The sequence below is a fragment of the Triticum aestivum genome, chromosome 7D, assembly GCF_018294505.1.
Source record: "Triticum aestivum cultivar Chinese Spring chromosome 7D, IWGSC CS RefSeq v2.1, whole genome shotgun sequence".
Lineage (NCBI taxonomy): Eukaryota > Viridiplantae > Streptophyta > Magnoliopsida > Poales > Poaceae > Triticum > Triticum aestivum.
The window spans coordinates 98,530,164-98,553,211 of NC_057814.1; the positions used below are offsets into that span (position 1 = coordinate 98,530,164).

The 23,048-nt window shown below is 41.9% G+C and overlaps 1 protein-coding gene across 2 annotated transcripts; it reads right to left on the minus strand.

Annotated features, from left to right (window-relative positions):
* Positions 1-2,584: 2,584 nt before the first annotated feature.
* LOC123167550 (CHD3-type chromatin-remodeling factor PICKLE) lies at positions 2,585-22,462 on the minus strand. 2 transcript variants are annotated; one of them, XM_044585387.1, is made up of 31 exons: positions 22,344-22,462; positions 19,080-19,214; positions 18,841-18,992; positions 18,595-18,756; positions 18,039-18,256; positions 17,831-17,926; positions 17,611-17,747; positions 17,307-17,522; positions 17,058-17,165; positions 16,442-16,492; positions 16,069-16,168; positions 15,272-15,414; positions 15,086-15,189; positions 14,292-14,430; positions 14,028-14,197; positions 13,882-13,948; positions 13,658-13,783; positions 12,849-12,958; positions 12,060-12,138; positions 9,859-10,044; positions 8,048-8,201; positions 7,848-7,950; positions 7,233-7,307; positions 6,410-6,471; positions 6,263-6,336; positions 4,949-5,079; positions 4,071-4,200; positions 3,845-3,985; positions 3,635-3,755; positions 3,167-3,231; positions 2,585-3,060 (listed from the first exon to the last, which is right to left on the minus strand). In XM_044585387.1, the coding sequence occupies exons 1-31, from the start codon at positions 22,431-22,433 to the stop codon at positions 2,773-2,775; spliced, it is 3,933 nt and encodes a 1,310-aa protein (XP_044441322.1). In that variant the 5' UTR covers positions 22,434-22,462; the 3' UTR covers positions 2,585-2,772. The 2 variants fall into 2 exon arrangements, with proteins under 2 accessions (XP_044441322.1, XP_044441321.1); XM_044585386.1 differs by lacking the exon at positions 22,344-22,462 and adding an exon at positions 21,419-21,933.
* Positions 22,463-23,048: the final 586 nt, after the last annotated feature.

The window sequence follows — 23,048 nt, forward strand, 5'->3', positions numbered from 1 at the left end:
GCTTTTGCTCAGCCCTTCTTATAGCGTTGCTAGTTGCAGGTGAAGTTGAAGTTGGTTCCATGTTGGAACATGGATATTTTGGAATATCACAATATCTCTTATTTAATTAATGCATCTATATATTTGGTAAAGGGTGGAAGGCTCGGCCTTATGCCTGGTGTTTTGTTCCACTCTTGCCGCCCTAGTTTCCGTCATACCGGTATTATGTTCCTTGAGTTTGCGTTCCTTACGCGGTTGGGTGATTTATGGGATCCCCTTGACAGTTCGCCTTGAATAAAACTCCTCCAGCAAGGCCCAACCTTGGTTTTACCATTTGCCACCTAAGCCTTTTTCCCTCGGGTTTTCGCGAGCCCGAGGGTCATCTTTATTTAAACCCCCGGGCCAGTGTTCTTTTGAGTGCTGGTGCAAACTAGAGCCCTTTGCAGCGCCACCTCGGGGAAACTTGAGGCCTGGTTTTAGTTGTACGGACTGCTCATCCGGTGTGCTCTGAGAACGAGATATGTGTAGCTCCTATCGGGATTTGTCGGCACATTCGGGCGGCTTTGCTGGTTTTGTTTTACCATTGTCGAAATGTCTTGTAAACCGCGAGACTGATCGGGTCTTTTCGGGAGAAGGTTTATCCTTCGTTGACCGTGAGAGCTTATAATGGGCTAAGTTGGGACACCCCTGCAGGGTATCATCTTTCGAAAGCCGTGCCCGCGGTTATGAGGCAGATGGGAATTTGTTAATGTCTAGTTGTAAAGAACTTGTCACTTGACCCAAGTAAAATACATCAACCGTGTGTGTAGCCGTGATGGTCTCTTCTCGGCAGAGTCTGGGAAGTGAATACGGTTTGAGTTATGCATGAACGTAAGTAGTTTCAGGATCACTTCTTGATCTTTTCTAGCTTCGCGACCGTTGCGTTGCTTCTCTTCTCGCTCTCACTTGCGTATGTTAGCCACCATTTATGCTTAGTGCCTGCTGCAGCTCCACCTCATTACACCTTTCCTATAAGCTTAAATAGTCTTGATCTCGCGGGTGTGAGATTGCTGAGTCCTGGTGACTCACAGATTCTACCAAAACAGTTGCAGGTGCCGATGATGCCAGTGCAGATGACGCAACCGAGCTCAAGTGGGAGTTCGACGAGGAACGTGGTCGTTACTATGTTTCTTTTCCTGATGATCAGTAGTGGAGCCCAGTTGGGACGATCGGGGATCTAACATGTGGGGTTATCTTATTTTCATTTGGATTTGACCATAGTCGGTCTATGTGTGGATTTTGGATGATGTATGATATAATTTATGTATTGTGTGAAGTGGCGATTGTAAGTCAACTCTCGTTATCCCATTCTTGTTCATTACATGGGATTGAAGATGACCCTTCTTGCGACAAAACCAGAATGCGGTTATGCCTCTAAGTCGTGCCTCGACACGTGGGAGATATAGCCGCATCGTGGGCGTTACAAGTTGGTAATCAGAGCCATCCCCGACTTAGGAGCCCCTGCTTGATCGAATCGCTGGCGTTGTTGAGTATAGAACAAAAATGTTTTGAGTCTTAGGATTATATATATCGGAGAGTAGGATTCTTTTTACTCCTCAGTCCCATCGTCGCTCTGGTGAGGTCTCCTGACGTAGAAGTTTTGACTCTTCTCTTCTCAAATTTCACTAAAAAAAAATTAGGATCACGCGGGTATCTTAGAATCATTCCGATGGTTTTGTGACGAGAACATTGTTCTTGGTGCCTCCTGACATTTAGGGGTTGTGGCAGTGTCCCGAGGAGTTGAGCTCCGAGGTGTTGTCGTCACAATTTTATCGTTGCAGTTCTGGAATACCTGAGTTTCGCCGACATCGAAAATCTCTTTTATGCAGTTGTTGGTGAGATCACCTCGACGCCACCCAGTACTGGGGCGGGAGTTCGGGAGTATTGCCATAACTCGTATAACGGATGCTTTTCGAAGGTTGAGGTACACGATTTCCGAAGGTTTCTTGGTTATGTGTTGACGGATGGATACAGCTGGATCTAGGGATTGCTAGTTTGGGTGATATATTTTGTGTCCCCTGTATCCCCAACACCAGATTGCATAACCAGAAAGTTTCGAGAGTTTATAGGTGGGATTCAAGTAGCTCTTAGCATTTCTTCCCGCAGATATTTGGTTTGTGATTGGGTAATCCTTACCACTTATTTGCTCCACTCGTACCTTTTTATTTTATTCATCAATCTCTTATCAAGTGGCTTCCCACCTTAATGGAAGTGTGATAATTTACTATGAAATTCATTCGTTCATCCTCGTTCGAATGTTTATTGTGAAGACTATATGTTGCAATTTCTATCCGTTGATTCAATTTGCCTATCTGTCTATCAAGATGCTAACGGATGTCACCCTCTTCAGGATAGCTCCGCCAACGCGTCAGAATCCGGAACGCAATGAAAGGAGTCAGGCGAACCCTCTGCCACCACCTCCGCCTCTGGAGGCATGGCAAGCTATCATGGCAGCCGCCAACGCCAATGCTCAGATGATTTTGCAACTCTTGCAAGAACGCACCCAAGAGCAAGTCATGCCTCGACACATGAGAGATATAGCCGCATCGTGGGCGTTACACAACGGTAGCCTCTCAATGTCTGGATAAAACAACGCAAGCATACGAGACAGGAAAATTTGGTACGGGTAATCATTAGTACTGACTACTGGTGCCTAGCTTTCAATTACAACAAGGTAGACTAGAACCAGTTTAGCAACTAAACTGAAGCAACTAAACTGAAGAGGGGGTCCGATACAGTTCTTATCCCTAAACATCAACCATCGATTTCCATTTTGTCCTCCGGCTTTACAGTCGAAGGCCCGACACCGTTCGCCGCCACAACGCCTGCATCTTGTGGAGGCTTGGCTTCTTCGACACTGGCATCTACCACTTGCTCTTTGGGGGTAGCAGCACCGTTCTCTTGGACTCTCAAGACCCGATCAACGTCCTCGCATACTTTCTCGAACTGATGGAGGCTGTTGGCTAGACTCGCAGAGGCTGCCTTGTCACCGCAGAATGAATTGAGTGCACGTGGGCCGCTGTCTTCAAGCACACCGCACATCTGCAAGCATAAAGACAACGGTCAGTCAAGGAAACTATACATACACTTAGGAAGGGGAATAGGCATGTTAAGTCGTTCGCTCATGAACACTTGGTTCATTAGGTACCTTGTTGTAAAGATGGGAAAGGTGTGCCTGGTCAGTTGAGCCATCAGAAGCCACTTCTTTGGCAGCTGGAAAGAGGGACACGCTTAATGAATAAGCAATGGACATTAACTCACGGAATATACAGTAAAATAAAATGGCATCTATTTAAGTATCACCACACACTATAGCTGTAAGGCAACAATAGACAGGGGAACATCCTGAACCAACAGAGGTAAACAGAGTTGAGGAGTTGCCACAAATCCAGTGATGATACAAGGCTAAAAATACGAACACTAGCAAGAGCACAGAACAGTCAAATACAATTTACAAGTCCACCGAAAGAACTACCTATACTGCTAAGATCCCAGGCTAGTCCAAGAACACAAACCTTACATACAAACCTTAGAATACATGTGATAACTAAAGACAGGTGTGCAAACACAGGCATATCTGCATAGAGAAGAAAATTAAGAGAGAAAGATCACTTACAAATTGGTACAAGAGGGGGAAGTTCTCTCAACACTTCACTGATATCTGGAACAGCTGGGCTATGTCCCATAGGAACATTTTGTTCAGTAAGATCATCAGGAACAGGAGTATTTGTTTTTATCTGCAAAACCAAAAGATATGACTTCAATAATTGCTGTACAACAAAGATTAGTCTCAGTGTATGTTTACGACAGAGATCATGCGCCATACCACGGCATATTCAATGTCCAAGCATTTTTCCAGAATATGGTATCTCTTTCTGATAAACTCAACAATCTTTCTCTGGATGTCCCTGTATTGAGATAAGCTCGTTGGGTTCACCTGCACTTCCTGTGTGTTTTCCAGATTTCCCTGGAAAAAGCATTCAACTAAAATAAATCAAATGGCTCACAGCCTTCTGCTTTTAGTTAGGAAATTGATGTGTGCGCACACTAACATTTGCCTCATTGTTTGACTGAGAACTAATCAATTCATTAGCAGAAGGAAGATTAAGCTCCCGTCGAGCAGTTTCAAATAGCCCGTTATCTCTGTCATCTGATATGTACTGCCACCTGGCATACCCGTGCCTAATGAAAGAAAAACCAAAATCAGTATCATAGATGCTATATTGTACACCAGCTATGTTTGTGCAAAAAAGAAACAAAAAGAAGATAAATAATGCATTTTTCGTTAATTAAAACAGAAGCAAAACAGTATGAATATATTAAAACACACCATTCTCTTTGAGGGGCGCAAAATTCATACTTTAATTCTTAATCCAGGAGGAAAAAGAATTACATTCCTATAAGAATTGAGAAAGGAGAAAAAATGTTCTCGTGTAACCAGCTAGGGCCCAAACCCTCTCTCTCTGGGTAGCATGAAGTTAAGCACGCAAGCCAACTGCACCAATGACTGATTATGTTCTTTACATGAAAATAATTATACAAGCAAATTGGCCAATTAGTACAAATATATACCAATGAAGTACTCCCTCTGTAAACTAATATAAGACATTTTAGACACTTACACAAGTGTCCAAAACATCTTATATTACTTTACAGAGGTAGTAGTATTTTATGGTACGTGCATTACTGCCATTTGTGCTTGCCATATATACTTTACTTAAAACATTTAAACAAAGCATGCAGTCCGACTTGTGACTTGAGACCTCAGCTGGGTTGAGCTAGGTCTCATAATATTGAGACAAATCCATAGTTCTTAAAGAATCAATCTAGTCGCAAAACTTGCTCAGGTCAATTGGCTAGTTACATGAGGCATATAGAATACTGAACAGTACTTATGGTAACGAACAGGACATATAAAATGGATGCATACTTTATTAGTGCTTTCAGTAACAGTAGATCATGTTCCCCTTTCCATATTCTTCCACCTGATAAGCCAGTAAATTCATGCAACAAGTAGTTGGGGAAGAGTTTTGTAATTTTTCCTTGCTCCATGGCAGCCACCTGGGACCATAAAAACAGCACAATGTTCAATCGCTATCTACGTTATTGACGAGAGAATCATGTATTGAAGTAATATTATTCTATAAAATCTACAAGGACAAGGGATCACAGAAATCACACGATTACCTGGCTTGTAAACTAACAATCAAGAACAGTGCCATTTCATAAATACATAACAAGGTAAACTACTGAAATTTCAGTCCAAATAGTTTATCTGCTAGGCCTGGCATGTTTATCCTAAAAAAAATGATTTTGATCTTGCATATTAAAAATCTGACAAACAAACTATATGCAATTGTAAGAATTTTTACTTCAGTAGATGACTTTAAAAGAGGGTTTTAGGGCAGGTGCATGCAATTGTAAGCCTTTTAGTGCAGTAGATGACTTTAAAGAGGGGTTTAGAGCAGTTGAACGAAAATCCAGGTAAAAAAAGGGACACTGACAGTTTGACTGGAATATGGTGAGAACCAATTCACCACGTTGAAGCACGACCCAAGAATCCTAAGAACCATGTTTGTGCTATAAACAATCACAACTCACAGCTTATGAGCTTGGGCAGTCGATAATTTCTCAATTGTTTTTAATGGTTAGATGCCGAATTGCCAATACCAACTGTCACATACATACTACTACAAAATATAGAATATATTCCCTCCGTCCCAAAATAAGTGTCTCAACTTTGTAGTAACTCTAGTGCAAAGCTGTACTAAGGTTGAGACACTTATTCTGGGACGGAGGGAGTAGTTGACAGTCATAATTTGGAACCAAATAACGATAATTGGCTTAGTTGAAATATATGCAGCAGAATGCTACCGCTTTCCATGAAAATGGCTTAATTGCAACCTAAGCAATCAAGTGTGAACACATAAGGATGCAGTATATATTTGGCATTGCCAGTAAAAGCAAGGCATATGTATTTACACTGATGCAATACCTTAAAATATGTGATGTCCTGCTGTTTAAACCATATGCAGACCATATTACATTAAATTAATGGGGCTTGCTTAACACCACAGAAATAAAAACAACTTCATGTTTTATTTATTCATTTGCGACTAAACAGCTTCATTGTTTCAGCCACATACTCCAAAAATAGTCTAGTTTTGGAGTTAAACCCGAACGATACAAGAGAGTGCCCTAAAGTAAAGCTGAGCACATAATGCATGATATTATGAACATATACCTTCTCCTCCACAAGTGATATTTTGGCTAGCCTGACCAATGTCTCATCAGCACGCATTTCCTTCGGCACACCATCTACATTTATGCATATGGGGTTAAAAGTAAGCATAAATGAAAATGAATGAAATTGGTACTAAGCGGCATATACCTGCATAGGTTGGTGAGTCATTTGTGTCCTCTACAAGATGGGCCATGACAAGCTCACCATATCTACAAGAACCAATATGGATAGGGTTCATATTACAGAAATAATTAAATGTGGAAACTAGAAAGAGCAAATAAAAAGAGGGAACAAAACTGGCCCAGAATACTGCTTCTTGAACGAGAACAGGCTAGGATTTATCCAGTAATTTTTAACATGGAATACTACACCATTTTGCTCACTTTGTGAAATGGCATATGAGGTCTCTCTGATTGCAAGTAATCTTATCCAAGGTTTTTGTAACATAGCTTGCAGAAGGCAAACATCACAACATTCCGTAGGAACATTAGAGCAAACATGTCTATGATCAAATTATTAAAAAAAATACTTATGCTTTCCAGTACCAACATGATTACAAAAAAGAACATCTATGGCCACAGAACTACAGCACAGCTTTCTGTGATGCATGAATCATAATACTAAAGGTACAGAACTATGCATCGTCCACGAAAACGGATACTTGAGCTTCAGACACTCATCGAAATTGACATTTCAAGGCTTAAGTTGGTATAACCATGGTTGTCAGCTGAAGAGAAATCCAGAATCACGAGTCAATATATACTAAGTGGACAGAAGCCAATTCTTATGTTTATTATCATAATTGTTTAAGATATCTCAGGCAATCCCAATGAACAAATAAGAAAGAACATTGCTGGTTTAAATAACAGATAATTAGTCCAACTTGTGCTTACAAGAATGCCAATTATATTCTGGCACCTGAACAAATATACTTTGTAATCAATAATACTGAGATAACAGTAGGGCATACCTCTGAATTTCCTCGACACTTTTCCCCTTCAAACGAGGAAGATACTCTTTCCAATCATAGTTCTGAAAACCATACCTGCAAGGTTGAATGGGAAAAGTAATTGACCATGAAAAACAACATGCCACACATTAATGTTCTTCTACTAGTATATAAGAACGTTTAGATCACTAAAGTAGTGATCTAAACGCTCTAATATTTCTTAACGGAGGGAGATTACTGAGATTGGAAGATAAAACGGTGTACTCAAGGCACAAATGAGGATACTTAATCTGGACCAAAAATATACTTCTTTGGGGTACAAAGATAACTGTTAGAACCTAACATGGAAGCAGACAACAAACAGAAAACCATGTCATTCAAACATGTGCACAAAAGAAGGATTTAGAACTGTTCCAAGCTTGACAACATAGCATATTTTTTAACATCATTTTTATATAATGATATTCCTCAGTAAGTGGGAGGGGGGAAGGAGGAAAGGGGCTAAAACTTCTAGTTCGATCAGCATGTCACCTAAAGCAATAAAAATGCTTGCATGTATGCAGTTATATAGGGTAAAGCAGTGAGTACCTTAACCTAAAGATCAGAAGAAGAAAAAAGTACATATTTTGAACTAACCTCATGAGTGTCTGTAGGAATTGTGTTCGTTGAACGTGATTGAATCCATAAACTTTTAAAGCACGCCCTTCACCCTCCATCAAAGGGAGTGAATCTACATTACCTGGTGAAGATGTATCGGAGGTAAAGAACAATATTTATAAGTAGCAATAAATAATAGTAAATGATAACACGGAATATACTGTATATAATTTCATTACGTGAGTTTTTCTTAGAATACTGAGCCTTCCTCCCAGAAACATTTGCTGGTAAACTCGTGTCATTATCCGACACATCATCATCATAGGAGTAATCCTCGTCTTCAGAACTTAACTCGTGCAGGCCAGTAATGTCATCCTCATCAGCAGCAGCCATCTATGTATGATACAAGAAGAAAAGAAGGGCTCATTAGTCTTTCATTGATTAATATGCATATGCACGATGCTACCAATTTATTCAAAATGGCATCCATATAATTTGCACATTTCTCAATAGGAATTACTAGTTTGTGAAGAGCAAGAAATAAGAAAAAAAAACGTGGTTCGAGGTCTGAAGCAAAAGACCACCTATCATACTAGGGAGGAAAAAATACAAAAGATGTAAGTTTCAACGAAAATGAACAGGTTGGAGGGAGGGGGGGGGGGGGGGGGAGGACTCAGAGACGTTCACCGACAACCAACATCCTCAAAAGTGCAAGAGATCTCCAGCAAACGCCCCTCCAGCAGGCACGCCATCGCTGCTCATGATCTAAATCCCCTTCCTCACATGCCAAATCTAGCGTGTGCTCCTGGGTTAGCCAATGACCAACCACCCCCTCCCCTCCCGACATTTCCTCTTCCTCTCTACCAAAATGAGGTTCCCTGTCCAGCCAGCTCCCCCCATCACTGCACTTCTTTGCCGCCGCCGTGCTCAACCGTCACCTAGAAGCCCGCCCGGCCCAGTAAAGCAGTTCAGCCATGCTGACGAGTCATGGGGAGGGAACAGCTGGGAGGAGAGGGGGCCCTGTAGTCAGGGCTGCCTGGTGGCTCTTCCCCCGCTGACGCCCTCCCGTTCCACAGGCCTCTTTCGAGGTTCTTTCGACGTTCTTTACCCCCACCGTCACCCACCAGCAGTCGGTGTCGAGTGGCCCCAGTCACCATCATCTTCCCTTGCCATCAGAGCCACCGCCATCATCAATGTGCACAGGGCGGCGGCGTGCTGCTGGCACCGCATGTCTTGGCTGTCCAGCAGTGACGGCTGCGGGACGATGCAAGGACAGGAGGTCAGGGAAGGAGGGGCAGAAGGTGGGGGACGAGGAAGCATGATGGCCACGCGGGACCGAGACAGCAGAAGCGGTAGATGAGGATGGGTGGCAGCCACTGTTGCTTGTCAGAAGGAGGAACCTGGAGAGGATGATGAGCTGGTGGGGGTGGGCTGAAAGGGGGAAGGGGGAGCAAGGTGCGCTGAGTGAGGTGGGGGGTGGAAGCTGGTCAGGGTGAAAGGAGGAAAGGGAGATGAGGACGAGCTGGTCGGAGTGGGCATGACCACAAGAAGATGAACAGCGGGATGAAGTGCGGGCCAGAAGAAGGGGGAGTGGTGGTGGTGTTATGACTCGTGACAAATAAAGGGAGACCATAGAAAATCGGGGATATTGGGGTATTTTAGAACAAGGGAAATGGGAGAGACAACAGAGAAGAAGATTACTTATCATTTGTCAAGCTTTTGGCATCTATTCAGAAATAAGCAGTTAGAAATATAACCGTTGCAAAAACATTGTTTTTCATAGGGTATTGTTAAAATATAGTAATGGAATAGTCTGTTGGAGTGTGAAGATATGGAGGGAGAATATTTCCGGACGGACACTCCATATGGAAATATGGAGATGCTCTAGCTGCAATAACAACTGTCTACTATGTGTTCTACTTACATAGAAGTAACATCATAACCTATAGATTTAACAACAATAAAATCTTACATAAATGTAAGGTTTCAGTAAGAATGCGAATCTAAAGAAAAATAAAAAAGTTAATGAAGACTAGTATAGAAAGGTTACCTGCTTGCGGCTTCTTTTTCCTTTTCCCATAGCAATTTCTTCTACTTCTTGCTCAACGCATCTGTCTTTCAATAATTCTTCCCAATAGTTTGCTTTATTGGATGCGGCTTCAGCTTCCGCTTTTTTGCGTGCCTCCTCTTTTGCTGCTAAAGCTTTAGCCTCATCTATGTACTCGAAGTTCGCAACCTGGCACATAGTAACACGAGAGTTAGTGCTTATTAGCAGCATATGCCCCAAAATCAGAACGCTAGTGGAGAAAATGTGAATGAAGCAACGGAAAGAGACATTGTGCACATTATTTACAGAATGCTTTGGAAAGCACTCCCCCGAGTAGACTTTAAAGGCAATGGCAAAACTAACATGCTGATATAATGTTCAGGTATTGTGAATGCATGCCCACTTTTTTTAAAAAAAACTTAGGAGGTGTTTGGCAACAGAAATGGTAACGTTAACGTAATCAGATCACAGCGCTTAAGGAGGTGTAATGAACTTTTTCCAAGTTTGTTTGGTTCACGTCCAGGTAAAGGAATTGATAACCATCACTATGCTCTTGCTCCGCCCAGATTTCAAGTGCCACCAGCCGTCTACAAAATCAAGCGCCGCCGGCTCTGGGATCTTGTGCGCCACCGGCCGCCACCAATCTCAAGAGCCGCCGGCCCTTCCCGAACGTAAGCGCCGCCGGCTGCTCCAATCTCCGCAAGCTCTGGGATCTTGTGCGCCACCGGCCACCACCAATCTCAAGAGCCGCCGGCCCTTCCCGAACGAAAACGCCGCCGGCTGCTCCAATCTCCGCAGGAACTCAAAGGGGATCGGGGAGGCACCGGCGCCGGACTCAAAGGGGATTGGGGAAGCGGCGGCGGACGAGAATGAGGGGATCGTGCGGGGAGGAGGGGGTCGTAGGCTCGGTACCGCAACATTACCAGTGGGGGGTGTGAGCGGTATCAATCTATAACCGGGGCGGACCTGTTTACGGTGTGGTGCTTCCAAACGCAAGTAACGTTTTTTCCTTTAAGGTGTAAACAGGTGACGGGCAAAAATTTGTGAAACAAACACCTCCTTAATGCATGCCCACTTTTTTTAAAAAAACTTAATGCATGCCCACTTCTTTAAAAAGAAACTTAATGCATGCCCACTTTATCTCTTGATGATTTGACAACCACCAAATTTATTGACTAAACATAAAAACTAATGGTTAATAAAATTTATATGTGACCATTTTCAAGACCGTTTCACCTTACATGGTAAGAAAAACAATAGTCCATCTACTTATCTCACCCACCAAGACGCTCAGTGGTTAGATGAATAGTAATACAGTAAGGTGGAGAATTCAAGACAGACAGATGGCAGCTACAGTTCCTTAGGTTGGAAATGAACATATTAGTGCAAAACAGACAAGATATGGTGTGCCATTACCCAATAAGATGACCACATAAGCAAGTAACAAATAAAGAGAAGTATATATTGGCCCCTTGAATTCTTCAAAACATCCAGGTTAAGCCTAAACTAACAAACCATCTATTGTGCAGCACTGGACAACATCAGCAACGTAAACAGCATTTGAAGTTGTACTCACTGTGAAGCATCAGGGAGCCATGTCATATTTCAAGGTTGAATCAGAAAATTTGACGAGTTCAAGGGTAATTTGTACTTTTTCCAGCAGACAATAAAAGTAGAGATTACAGCAAATAATTTGAAGAGATTAATCCAAAGGTGCAAGTTCATTTTGCAGCCCTCAATTTTTTCCATGTTCGGAAAAGACCTCTGACCCAAAACTGCTAGGTATTCACTCTTATTATCCGAACTGTTCGCTTTTCCCCTAGGCTGTTCTATTTGTCGTTTTCACCATGCTGACTGGCACAGCCCTGGCTTCGGCATGCATGACTATGTGATGGGGCATCTTAAGGAACAAGAAGGATAAACGGGACGTTGAATATGGCTACCTATGGATGCGAATATGGCTACCATGTCAGTGAAACATGTACATGTAGATGCCACATTAACCAAACCATGGTGGTCTTGGTTTTGAGGGTGTTTTGACTGGTTTTAGGATTTGAGTGGCCAAAGCGAATGGTGTTGAAGTTGAGGCCTTGAGGGTGTTTTTTGGGACTTGAAGAATTGAGTCAGGGAAAATGAACATCCTAATTAAAATGAAGAGGCCCCCTATGCTTTATACTTATAATAATGAGATAACACCTCGGTACCTTGAAACCTTTCAGAAATTCGTCATCTTCTTCATCTTCCAAATATTCTTCCTCGTCGACTTGGTCACGGTCCAATAACCTGTGAGGCCAGTAACAAAGAATCTGTCATCCAATGCAATGCACTCTTACCACATAAAGATATAGTGCAAAATGCCACTAAAACATTTTAAAATAAACAGAGACAATTTTCATATAGGGTTCGCCTGTTTGTATGTTCTCTAAAAAATGTCATGCAGGGTCTGCTTGGCCCCAATTCTGTTGTTTCGCCGTTTAGCACAGATGCTTACGAGATCGTGTGCTAGGGATTTCTGGCCCCGACCCACGTCTCTCACCTGGCAAAGCAAGATTTCTTTTTTGGTGCTAACAAACACAATGCTTTGCCAATGGCTCACGTATACTAGCTCTGGATCCAAACGCATCCATGCTTTGCGTAGAGGACGGCTCCAACAAAATAAGTGAGATTACTATAAAAGGAGAAGAAAATAAAGAAATTCAGATGAAACAATGAGACTAAACAAGTGAACAATTTGCTGAATTTCTTCTTGTGAAGAGGATGACTCAAAGCATGAATTGGCCCTTTACTACAGCGCTTGAGTATGAAATTTAGCCAGACTTCCAAACATATTGAACACTATCTACAGCATACTCCCTCCGTCGGAAATTACTTGTTGCAGAAATGGATGTATTTAGACATATTTTAATTCTAGATACATCCATTTTTATCCAATTTTGCGGCAAGTAATTTGGGACAGAGGGAGTATTTGTTTTCAAAACAAAGAAAGTGCTTACCTATCTATTGCAGCATCGTCATAATGTATTTGGCGGGACTTTCCAGCTTCATCCTCGTCATCATCAAAAAGTTCTTTTGACCCATACCGGATAATATCATCTAACTCCTCCTGGAAAAGGGACAGATTGATGATTTTTACTTGGCATTTAAAAATAGATATAACAAGTAAGGCCAGATTTCCGAACATATTGAACACTATCTACAGCATTGATTAACACTTCACAAAGAAACTTAGGTCCATCACGGCATCGCCTGATCACCCACCCCAGCTAACATATAATCTAAGCTACATGCAAATGATCTTGAAACAAAAACAATTCGAATTTTTACATGTGTCAAGTAGTAACTAATAAGAAATCACACATATCACCACAGTTTCAAATCAGGTAAATCACAAGTGATGCACCTGGTGTGGCCAAAAAGCAATTAACTACCATATCTGATACCAGTAGAAGCTAATTGATAGGTGTCGCAAAAAACAGTTACTTGGTAAGCATAAAAAAACACAGGAGACGACATCTAAATGGGCTTGATAATCATCAATCATAGCAACAGGTATCAAAGCTTGTAGGCCATGTGAAATGTAACATAAGGCAATGATCGCGATAGGAACCAGGTGCTACATGCACCATAGAGACTTTGATTCTGCATTTCAGTCCATGTCACACCAGTAAGAGAAGATAGCACGTAATTAGTCAATGTGTGATGTCATAGACATGAAGTTGTATCTAAGTAAAACCATAAATGCTCAAAAAAATGATATTTCTTAACGCCTATGGATCATTAGAATCGCAATCCATGCAGTTACCTGATTGACATTACTAGCCTTTGTGAGTCTCCCAACAACTAAGTGCTCCAGTATCATCTTTTTCTTTGTAAGCTGCATCATTCGCTCCTCAATTGTACCTCGACTAACAAGTCTATATATCATAACCTGCAGGGAAGACGAGATTTAGAAAAAGGCTAAGAACCAGCGCGCGGACACACAAAAAGAAACAATTCAATAGGACATAAACAGCTTTGGTCAGATACCTTGCTAGTCTGCCCTAAACGATGGGCTCTTGCCATAGCTTGTAGATCCGCGTGTGGATTCCAGTCACTGTATGTAAATGTAAGATATAGGTTACAGAAGATTTCAGAATATAAACTTTGTTGTTTAAACAAGGAGATCGATTCACCTGTCATAGATAATTACAGTATCAGCCGTTGCCAAATTTATACCCAAGCCACCAGCTCTAGTAGAAAGAAGAAAGCAGAACCTAGTAGAAGTCTTAGCATTGAAGCGATCTATTCGTATCTGCCTTTCAGCGCCACCTATCTTGCCATCAATACGTTCGTAGCTCCATTTCTAAAACACGTGTGATGTTTAAAATAAGGTACATGAGATGAACTAGCGAGCATAATAATTAACAATTGATACAACGGGAAAATAGTTAAAATACCCTGTAGCTTAAATAATCCTCCAGTAAGTCCAACATATGTTGGAACTGTGAATAGATAAGGACTCTATGACCCTGCTCTTTCAGCTTCACCATCATCTTGTCTAATAGTTGCATCTTTCCAGAAGAATCTAAAAGCCTCCTGCAAAATTAAAGGAACAAAAGTTAATGCTATATAGAACATAAATTTCGATCAGTAGATTTACTGAGTGATGGAAGATATCTAGACAAAAGTTAATTAGTCTAATTAACATAGGAACAAATTGAAAGGAACCTTAGACATATAAATAACATCATATGAGCATCATAGCAGATTATACGAAGGTTTTACTCTAGCTGGAACAAAAGATTACTGTAGACTACCTAAGCAATTGGCAAAATTTGCTTATATTTTTCGCTGGCATATAGTATATTTTTATTTATGACATACTATTAAAAGATAAAGTGCAAGTCTATGATAGATTGGACAACTCCAGCGGCGTATGTGTTCTCGTGTGCAATGAAAAGATCAGATTAATAGACACCATGTCTAAAATAAGTGAAATAAAAGGTCAAAGCTCAGAATGTTTGACACTCTTTTTTAAGGAAAACCTCTTGGCGCACTTTATTGATGATTAAATAAGATTACATCGTTCATTAGATACAAGAACAACAGCAATGCCCAAGAAGTGAACTCAGAGAAGTGCAAAAAAACGGAAAGAACTTCGCCAGGACAGCAGTAAATCTGAAGGAGCAACAGCAGAAAATCTGGAGCATAAAGAAAAAAATCAGACTTCAACAAACAAACAACCAAGTACCTTAAACCTTCTTCTGGGCTCGCAGGCTCAGTATCAGGTTCATCCGTCATGAATCCATGGCAACAAAGTTTGCGCAGCTCCATTACGACATTTATAAGGGAAACCTGTAATAAGACAACAATGAATTGTCAATCCAGAACAGACCGATACAAACCATAAAATGGAAATTAAAATTACAACTATTACATGTCCACCACCACGACGAGATAACACGGCGTAGTTCTTGGTGAGAATTGCCTTGTAGTATTCTTTCTGTTTGCTTGTCAGCTCAACTCGTAAAATCAGCTCCTTTTTTGGAGGAAGTTCCTTCATAACATCTTTCTTGAATCCTGTTTGTACCACACAGGCAACAAGGTTGAAATTACATCCGTTAGAAAAACTCAAACAGAATTTGATTTATATCTTACTTCCAGCAGCTTTACTTTTGAGTTTACCAAACTAATTCTACTCAGGATATACTGCACCTCATGTAACATTTGCAAAACATATGCCACAGTAACAGAAAGAGTGGAAGAACAACATGCCACATCATTTCAGTATGTAATAGACAGAAATCTGATGATATACCTACTTCTACGTTTCTTTTATATGTATTTGTTACTCCCTCCTTTCCATATTAGTTGTTGCTGATTTAGTACAACTTTGTAATAAATCAGCGACAACTAATATGGAACGGAGGGAGTACCATTTTTGTCAGATCCCGCATATTACATGAATATGCAAAGATTGTGGATTTTCATGGTATGCATATTACATCAGAATGTGTGCAAAGATCAGCTGAAATTTCGGCGCCACCATTCAGACCATTATAGACTAAACCAAAGAAACATTCTGACTCCAGATATCAATGGCAGTACAACGATCAAGGACAATGAAAAAGGATTAAATAACTAGTGCTAAGTCTAACTCATTTACAGATCATTTAATTGATATGAGTAAAAACCATATGCCCAGCAGAAACAAACGATCAAATGTATTCATACTCCGAAGAAGGTGTGGCTTCAGCATTCCATGGAGCTTCTCGACTTGCTTGTCTTGGTTGATATCCTTAAACTCCTCTTGGAGATCAGATATACTCCCAAACTACAAATGTAAGTGCCATAACATTACAGGATAGAAGTATAGAACGTAACATTAAATGCAATAGGAGATTAAAAGATTGGTCAGCATATGCTAAAAGCTAGGAAAGTGTATATCATGGACCACAGTAAAATCAAGACAATTTAAAATAGGACAGACAGAATGCCTAATGGGCTAGTGTCAAAACAAAATAAAAAATTTAGCATGAAAATCTTTAAGTGGACCAAACAACTTTGAAATATAAAATGGAAGTGACGGAGAATCTGCTAATCTTACAGTTTCACCCTCGAGGAAGTGCATCAGCATGAAAAGCTCATCCAGGTTATTCTGCAGAAGAAAAAAAGACAGGACAACAAATTTAGATGCACAGGATAAAGTCACAAGAAAACAATAGCATGCATCAAAAAAGTTTTCAAGTGAAAAAAATAGCATGTGCAAACAAGCGGGATGAAAAATGAATGTAAATGATGCGTTATAAAATCATGTGTATATGTGAGAACAGTGTCAGGGTTCCTTAGATATTATTCAACACGCAATGTTCTGGTGCCTAACTCATGTTCACAAAACGGATATATTCAGACAAGTGCATTTATCTTGTTCACATACCGATGTGGTGATATATACAATTAATATCCTATTAGGACACTAAGCCCCTTAGATATCTTGCTATGGAAGATATATTGACAATGATAAGCACTGGTGAAAGTGTGCATACTCTCAAATAAACAAGGATATAGACCACAGACAATCAACGATCTGAGCATAAACACCGAGAAACCTCTAGATAAATAGTAATTGCAATTCAACAAGACTGCTAGTAGCCTTGAGCATGAACAAGAAATAGTTTTAAGTGCGGGAATACAGTACGATCGTTTGAATGTAGAGTAGTAACCTGAACTGGGGTCCCCGTTAAGAGAACACGATGTTGAGTATGATAATCCTTAAGTAGACCAAACAACTTTGAATCTTTGTTCTTCAAGCGGTGCCCCTCATCCACAATCTAAGATGCAACATTAGTAATCGGGGACAAGTCAGTAAAAACATCAGAGTACAATCTAAGATGCAACATTAATAATCAGGGACAAGTCAGTAAAAACATCAGAGTACAAATAGCCTCCACAAAATGAAGAAACAGAATTACCATGCACTCCCATTCTATAGTTTTCAGGACTGCAGAATCCATGTTAATCATCTCATAAGATGTCAAAAGGACATCAAATTTTATTCTTGACTGCTTCTTTTCATCATTAGATGAAGATGATTTATTTTTCTTCAGCTTCTTAGGATTATCTTTGGAATAGTAAAATTCATACTTCTTGATAATGTCACGAGAAGATCCAGATCCAAAATACATAATCTGACAACAATGAGGAGAAAAGTCAGAAAAAAATATATCTGTCTGGAATATACAAATAATGTATTTCGAATTAGTTCAACCCACGTACAACATTCATTTGAGGTGCCCAAGTTGCAAATTCACGCTCCCAATTTCGCAAGGTTGAGAGAGGGGCAACAACTAGATGGGGACCAAACTTGTCTTCAGACACAGAGGCCAGAAAAGCAATACTTTGTATTGTTTTCCCTGCATTTTTTTTGTCATCAATTTCTGAACATATAAATACAAAAGTTGGTAATACTAGCATCCTTGTTATAAAAGTATCTTACCAAGACCCATCTCATCACCAAGGATGACACGTTTATTAATAGACCATGAATAACGCAGAAAGTTTAACCCTTCAAGCTGATAAGGGTGTAGTGTGCCTTCAATAACCAGAAAATGATTCAAAGAACGAGCATGAAGACATGTCCCATTACATCAATATAGTCAACTAAATAGAAAAATGAGAATAATTCATGTTTAATAGCAGCATACCACCAGTAAGAAACTCGGGAGTCCCTTCAGCATGACGCATCGCACGATCGGCATTCTTACTCTTGTCAGTAGATTTCTTGCGCTTGGACAGAATCTCATTGTAGCGCTCAATCTGAGGTTGAAACACTGAGATGTCAGACTCACTTTCCCATGTGCATTCATCGTATGAAAGTTCCTTCCATTTCACATAGTACTCCCTTTCACCACTAGAGTTTTTTCTGTTCACAAAATACGAAACGATGTTACAAATATCAAGATATCAGTTGAGCTTTGCAAAATGGAAATGCATGGATACATGGGAGGAAGACAAAACGTGACACATTCGGATTACTGAGACCATCGTAAAGATATCACTATGATTGAAGAATGCTATTGTCATTTGAGTATTTGACTCTGGGCAATAACATGATACATTATGGAATAAATGTGATACTGTCCAATGACAGCTTCATATTTGGGTAACTGCCTGATCTCAGGATAAACGCCATAAACAATAACTATGATGACTGAACCTCATTAATGTAAATTTATTAGTTTGTCAGATTAACCCACATACCTGCTAGCAAGGACCCTGTCAACAGTTGTCCATTCAGGCCTAATTGGAACATAGTCATCGTCAGATTTATCCGTCGACTCAAACTGTCTATTGAAGTTATTCAATCTAGTTTTCAACCGAGGGTGTATCTTCGCAGCCTCAAAATATTCATCTTCTGACACCCTGATATATAAAGAAAGTCAACAGTTAAGAGAGGATAGACTGTAGGGAATAATTCTGCATTGAGCAAGGCAGGCAGGTAACTACCAAGTGCAGTGAATGTGTGATAATCCTTTCCATTTAATCAGATATTGCTTGACAGGTTTCTTATTTGATCCAGACTCCGAAGAACTAGTCTCTTCAGAAGCAACCTTCGTTTCGCAATCTAATATCTTCTCCATCTCTGTCAGTGGGCTTACCTGAAAATCACAGACAGCATGCTTTGGTATACCAGCAATATCAATCGTAAGGTGAAAGAAAAATGGGTCAAGAGAGCAAACGCATACACATTCAGGGCAGCTCCACTTATCAGATGTGATATTTAGGCAAGGAACCAGACATTTCCGGTGAAATGCATATGTACATGTTGTACAAGATACAAGATTATCACTTAGCCCACATTTTCGGCAAGCATCTTCTTTCTGCACACAAAAATGAGCCAGCACTGAGTTCAAAATAAATACAGGACAACCAAAACTGGAGAAGAGGATATTAACAAACATGGAATCAAATGAATAATAGGAATCTGGAAAACGGAAGGTGCACAAACGGACATTTGAAACTCCACTATGTAGAGTTGTAGACAAACTACCAAGGCGATTTGAAGTGCAGATTAGCAAATGTGGACAGAAAATAACTATCTCTTCCAGTTATGAAAAACATAGAGCCAAGAGAAACCGCATGGCACAATGATATTAACACAAAATCAAAACTATCACAATCTCCTAAAATAGATAAAACCATGATTATTTATAGCACAGTGAGATCACCAAGGAGATTAACTTTGCACAAATTTCAATCCCATAGTAGTAAAATGCCAGCCAATCTCAATCTAAACTTAAAGCAACAAACCTAGATATGGCATATCTGAAAATGCAGAATAAGGTAAGCAGCGCCATTCCACTCAATTATCATCAGAATTCTACTACTTCAGACAGATGGACACTTGCAGTTAAATACACAAATATTTAAATTGGATACTGTAAGCATTGTTAGTTCAGCTTCATTCTGTGTTCATATACTTGTCAACCAGGTACTACACATTCAAAGAGTCCAACTACATAGTTTATGTTGCTTCATTCTTTTTCGTCTGCCCGTTTGTCGAGGTACTAGACACATCCTGCCTTGTCATATAATGTAGAAGACATGCTTGGTAATTCTATCTTGATATCTTCTAAAAAAGGATCCAAGCTTCTAACTCTAACTGTGCAATGGTGGCAGCAGGCCATCCACTCTGTCCCCATCTCCGCAAGGAAGGGCACCTCTTCGATGATCATGCCCATGGCTTGGTAGATTTTTACGCCGCGCCACACAGTCATCTTCCGCGGCACACAGCCCAACGTCGCTAGCCTACATGACACAGTCCGAGCTGAGGCCAGATCGTGGGTGAAAGCATGAGAATTGGGTCTCATAGCACTACTTACGGCAGTGCCTACTTGTAGGGGGATTGCGCTGTAAATTTGGCCATTGCCCTTCTTGGGCTTGTACAGAACCTTATAATGCATCAAGACGCGAAGTTTTTGCATTCTCCAAAAAAAAGAAACTTGTGCTGGACCTATAAAGTAATGGCATGGTGGACAAGCTATACCAAAATGCGAATTAAAAACGCGGTAACTTTGTATTCTGAATCTAAGGAAAGTCGAAATAAACAAAAGACAAATAAATTTTGATCCACATAGAAGACCCCAAGTTAATAGTCTTCTGGTTAGCACTTAGCAGTTAGCACATTAACAAGCTTCACAAAACCCTCAGAATATAGAAAACCAGACCTGCCTACTAACGCTCCCTCCTTCCATTAATACAGGGCCACACTCCCAAATTGGTTTGTCCATAAATACTATGCCATTTCCCATTCCCAGCGTTTTTTACCTCGTACTCCGATCGTTTTTATTGCCAACTACAACAGGGGGAATGAAATCTGGGAAAACCATTAGCCCTGCATGTGTGTTTTATTAGCTTAGCGAACAAGGGGATTTTGGCGGAAACGAGAAACTTAGTTGCCACAGTTTTCATGTCATAAAACGTACATTAGTGAGTTATTTTCCTTTCCTTGGTATCTGACAATTTGGTGGCCTTGTGTACATGGAAGAAGGGAGAATATATTAACGATGTGAAAGAATGCAGTAAACTTGCACCAAGATGTTAATTGTTAAGAAACGTCTGTGTAGTCCCTTCACTTCCAAGAGTGGTGATCTCTTGTATAGCACCGTGAGAGCCTAAAGCACCAATCCCAAACTACATATCCATCCTATTGCACAATGTCTGCCATGGTACTCTTGGCAACCAAAAATTTTCATACAAAACCCAAAATCTAGTACTCCACAATTCAGCATCCAAACGGTATCAAGCAAACGAATTATTCTAACAAAATCATCCCTAAACTATATGTAGCACCAGTCACTCCTCCCGCCTGCCTCAGTAACCCTATTCTACACCAGATCCCCAAACCAATTCCTCAAGCCTACCAAGAGTTGAACCATTCACAGCCTAACACCTAATTCTCCAACTACTAGTAATCCTAACAGAAAAGCATCAATTCCGTGCTACCCACAGGCAGCTTCAAAAAAAAATCAGCACAAAAATTCGAATTAGGCATGATGCGAAAACGGGCCGTGATCAGCCATACCGCGTCCTCGCGCTCGATCTGCTTGACAGGGGGGTCGCCATCTCGATCCTTCCCCTTCCCGTTCCCGCCGCGCGGCGGGAAGTCGTCGTCGGACTCATCTAGTGTGTAGCGGGGCCGCTTGTCCGACCGCACGCGCAGCCGCTCCACGAGGCTGCTCATCCCGCCGCCGGGACCGAAAAATACACTAAGCGGCGAGGCGGGGGGGAAGCTCCTGTGAAGAGCGCAGCAAGCGCCCTCACCACGGCGCCGACTCTAGCTCCGCCGCCTCGGAGTGGGCTAGGGTTTGGAGATTGGGATTCGGGGAGGGGCGAGCCCAAAATCGAGCGGAATTTATACCGCCGCGGGGCCTGGGCTGGGAGTGCGGCGGGGGGCGCGTGAAAATGGAAGGTGGTGACGTGGGGGCGCTCGGCGCGTTGCTGTGGGCGGGGAGGGGCGGCGCGAGGGCGGCGAGGGGCGAGCGCGCTCTCTCTGACCCACGCGCGCGGAGGGGAGCGGGGGCGGAGGCAGTGGTAACGGCCACTGCCCAGGGAAGAAAGTCCTCGTACTGAACTATACAGGCTTTTTGCAGTGTAGCCCTTCTCCTATGCCTAAATCACCTCACGTTGCTCTAGGGGTTGGGATCCGGCATCCGAGCTGGATCTACGAAAGAAACCATGGACGGTGGACTTGATTGAAAAGAAAGATCTTACATGTTGACTATTTTGAAGAGGCGGAGAGCCGGAGGTTAGCGACGATGAGAGGCCGGAGATGGAGAGGGGAGGGGAGCGCCGCGGCGGCATGCCAAAGTACGAGGCAGATCTTACCCGTGGACTATTTTGAAGAGGCGGAGAGCCGCGGCGGCTCTCCGCCGCGACGATGAGAGGCCGGAGATGGAGAGGGGAGGGGAGCGCCGCGGCGGCATGCCAAAGTACGAGGCAGATCTTACCCGTGGACTATTTTGAAGAGGCGGAGAGCCGGAGGTTAGCGATGACGAGAGGCCGGAGATGGAGAAGCGAGGGGAGCGCCGCAGCGCCATGCCAAGGTATGAGGCGGAGAGGATGCCAATGGGAGACGGCGGCTAGGTTTCAACGCTGGCTTTTATCCCTAGTTATAAAGAAGACGGGCGGGTGAGATTGCCCTGAGGTGAAGATCGGACGGTTGAAATTGCAATGGCCCTGGGAAGCCTCCTACTCCCGCACGAATCAAGATTTGAGATGGATGGTGGACTTGATTGAAAAGAAAGATCTGACCTCTGGACTATTTTGAAAATAAAGATCTGCTTGAGAAAAAGAATGGTTCGCGTCAGTTACCTATTCTAGTTCACCCAAGCTCGCCGAGAAGATGGACCTCGCCGGAGAAAAAGATAGACCCGCCATCTATCTTAGGGGGAAGCCATGTCCTCACTAGGGGGAGTCGCAAAACCCATTATCCATCTTAGAGGTGGGGCATGGGATCGCTGGAGGTTTTCTCCAGTGATGTGGACTTAGAGGAATGATCGGGCGGTGGGGGAGGTTGACGAGAGGGCTGGGCGGTGAGGCGGTGTGCGGTAGCACCTGCCGGCCGTGTGGGAGGGGTAGGAGGATGGGCGGGGGAGGAACTGTCATCGGGAGGAAGAAGATGGGGAGAAGATGATGGTACTCTGTGGCATGAT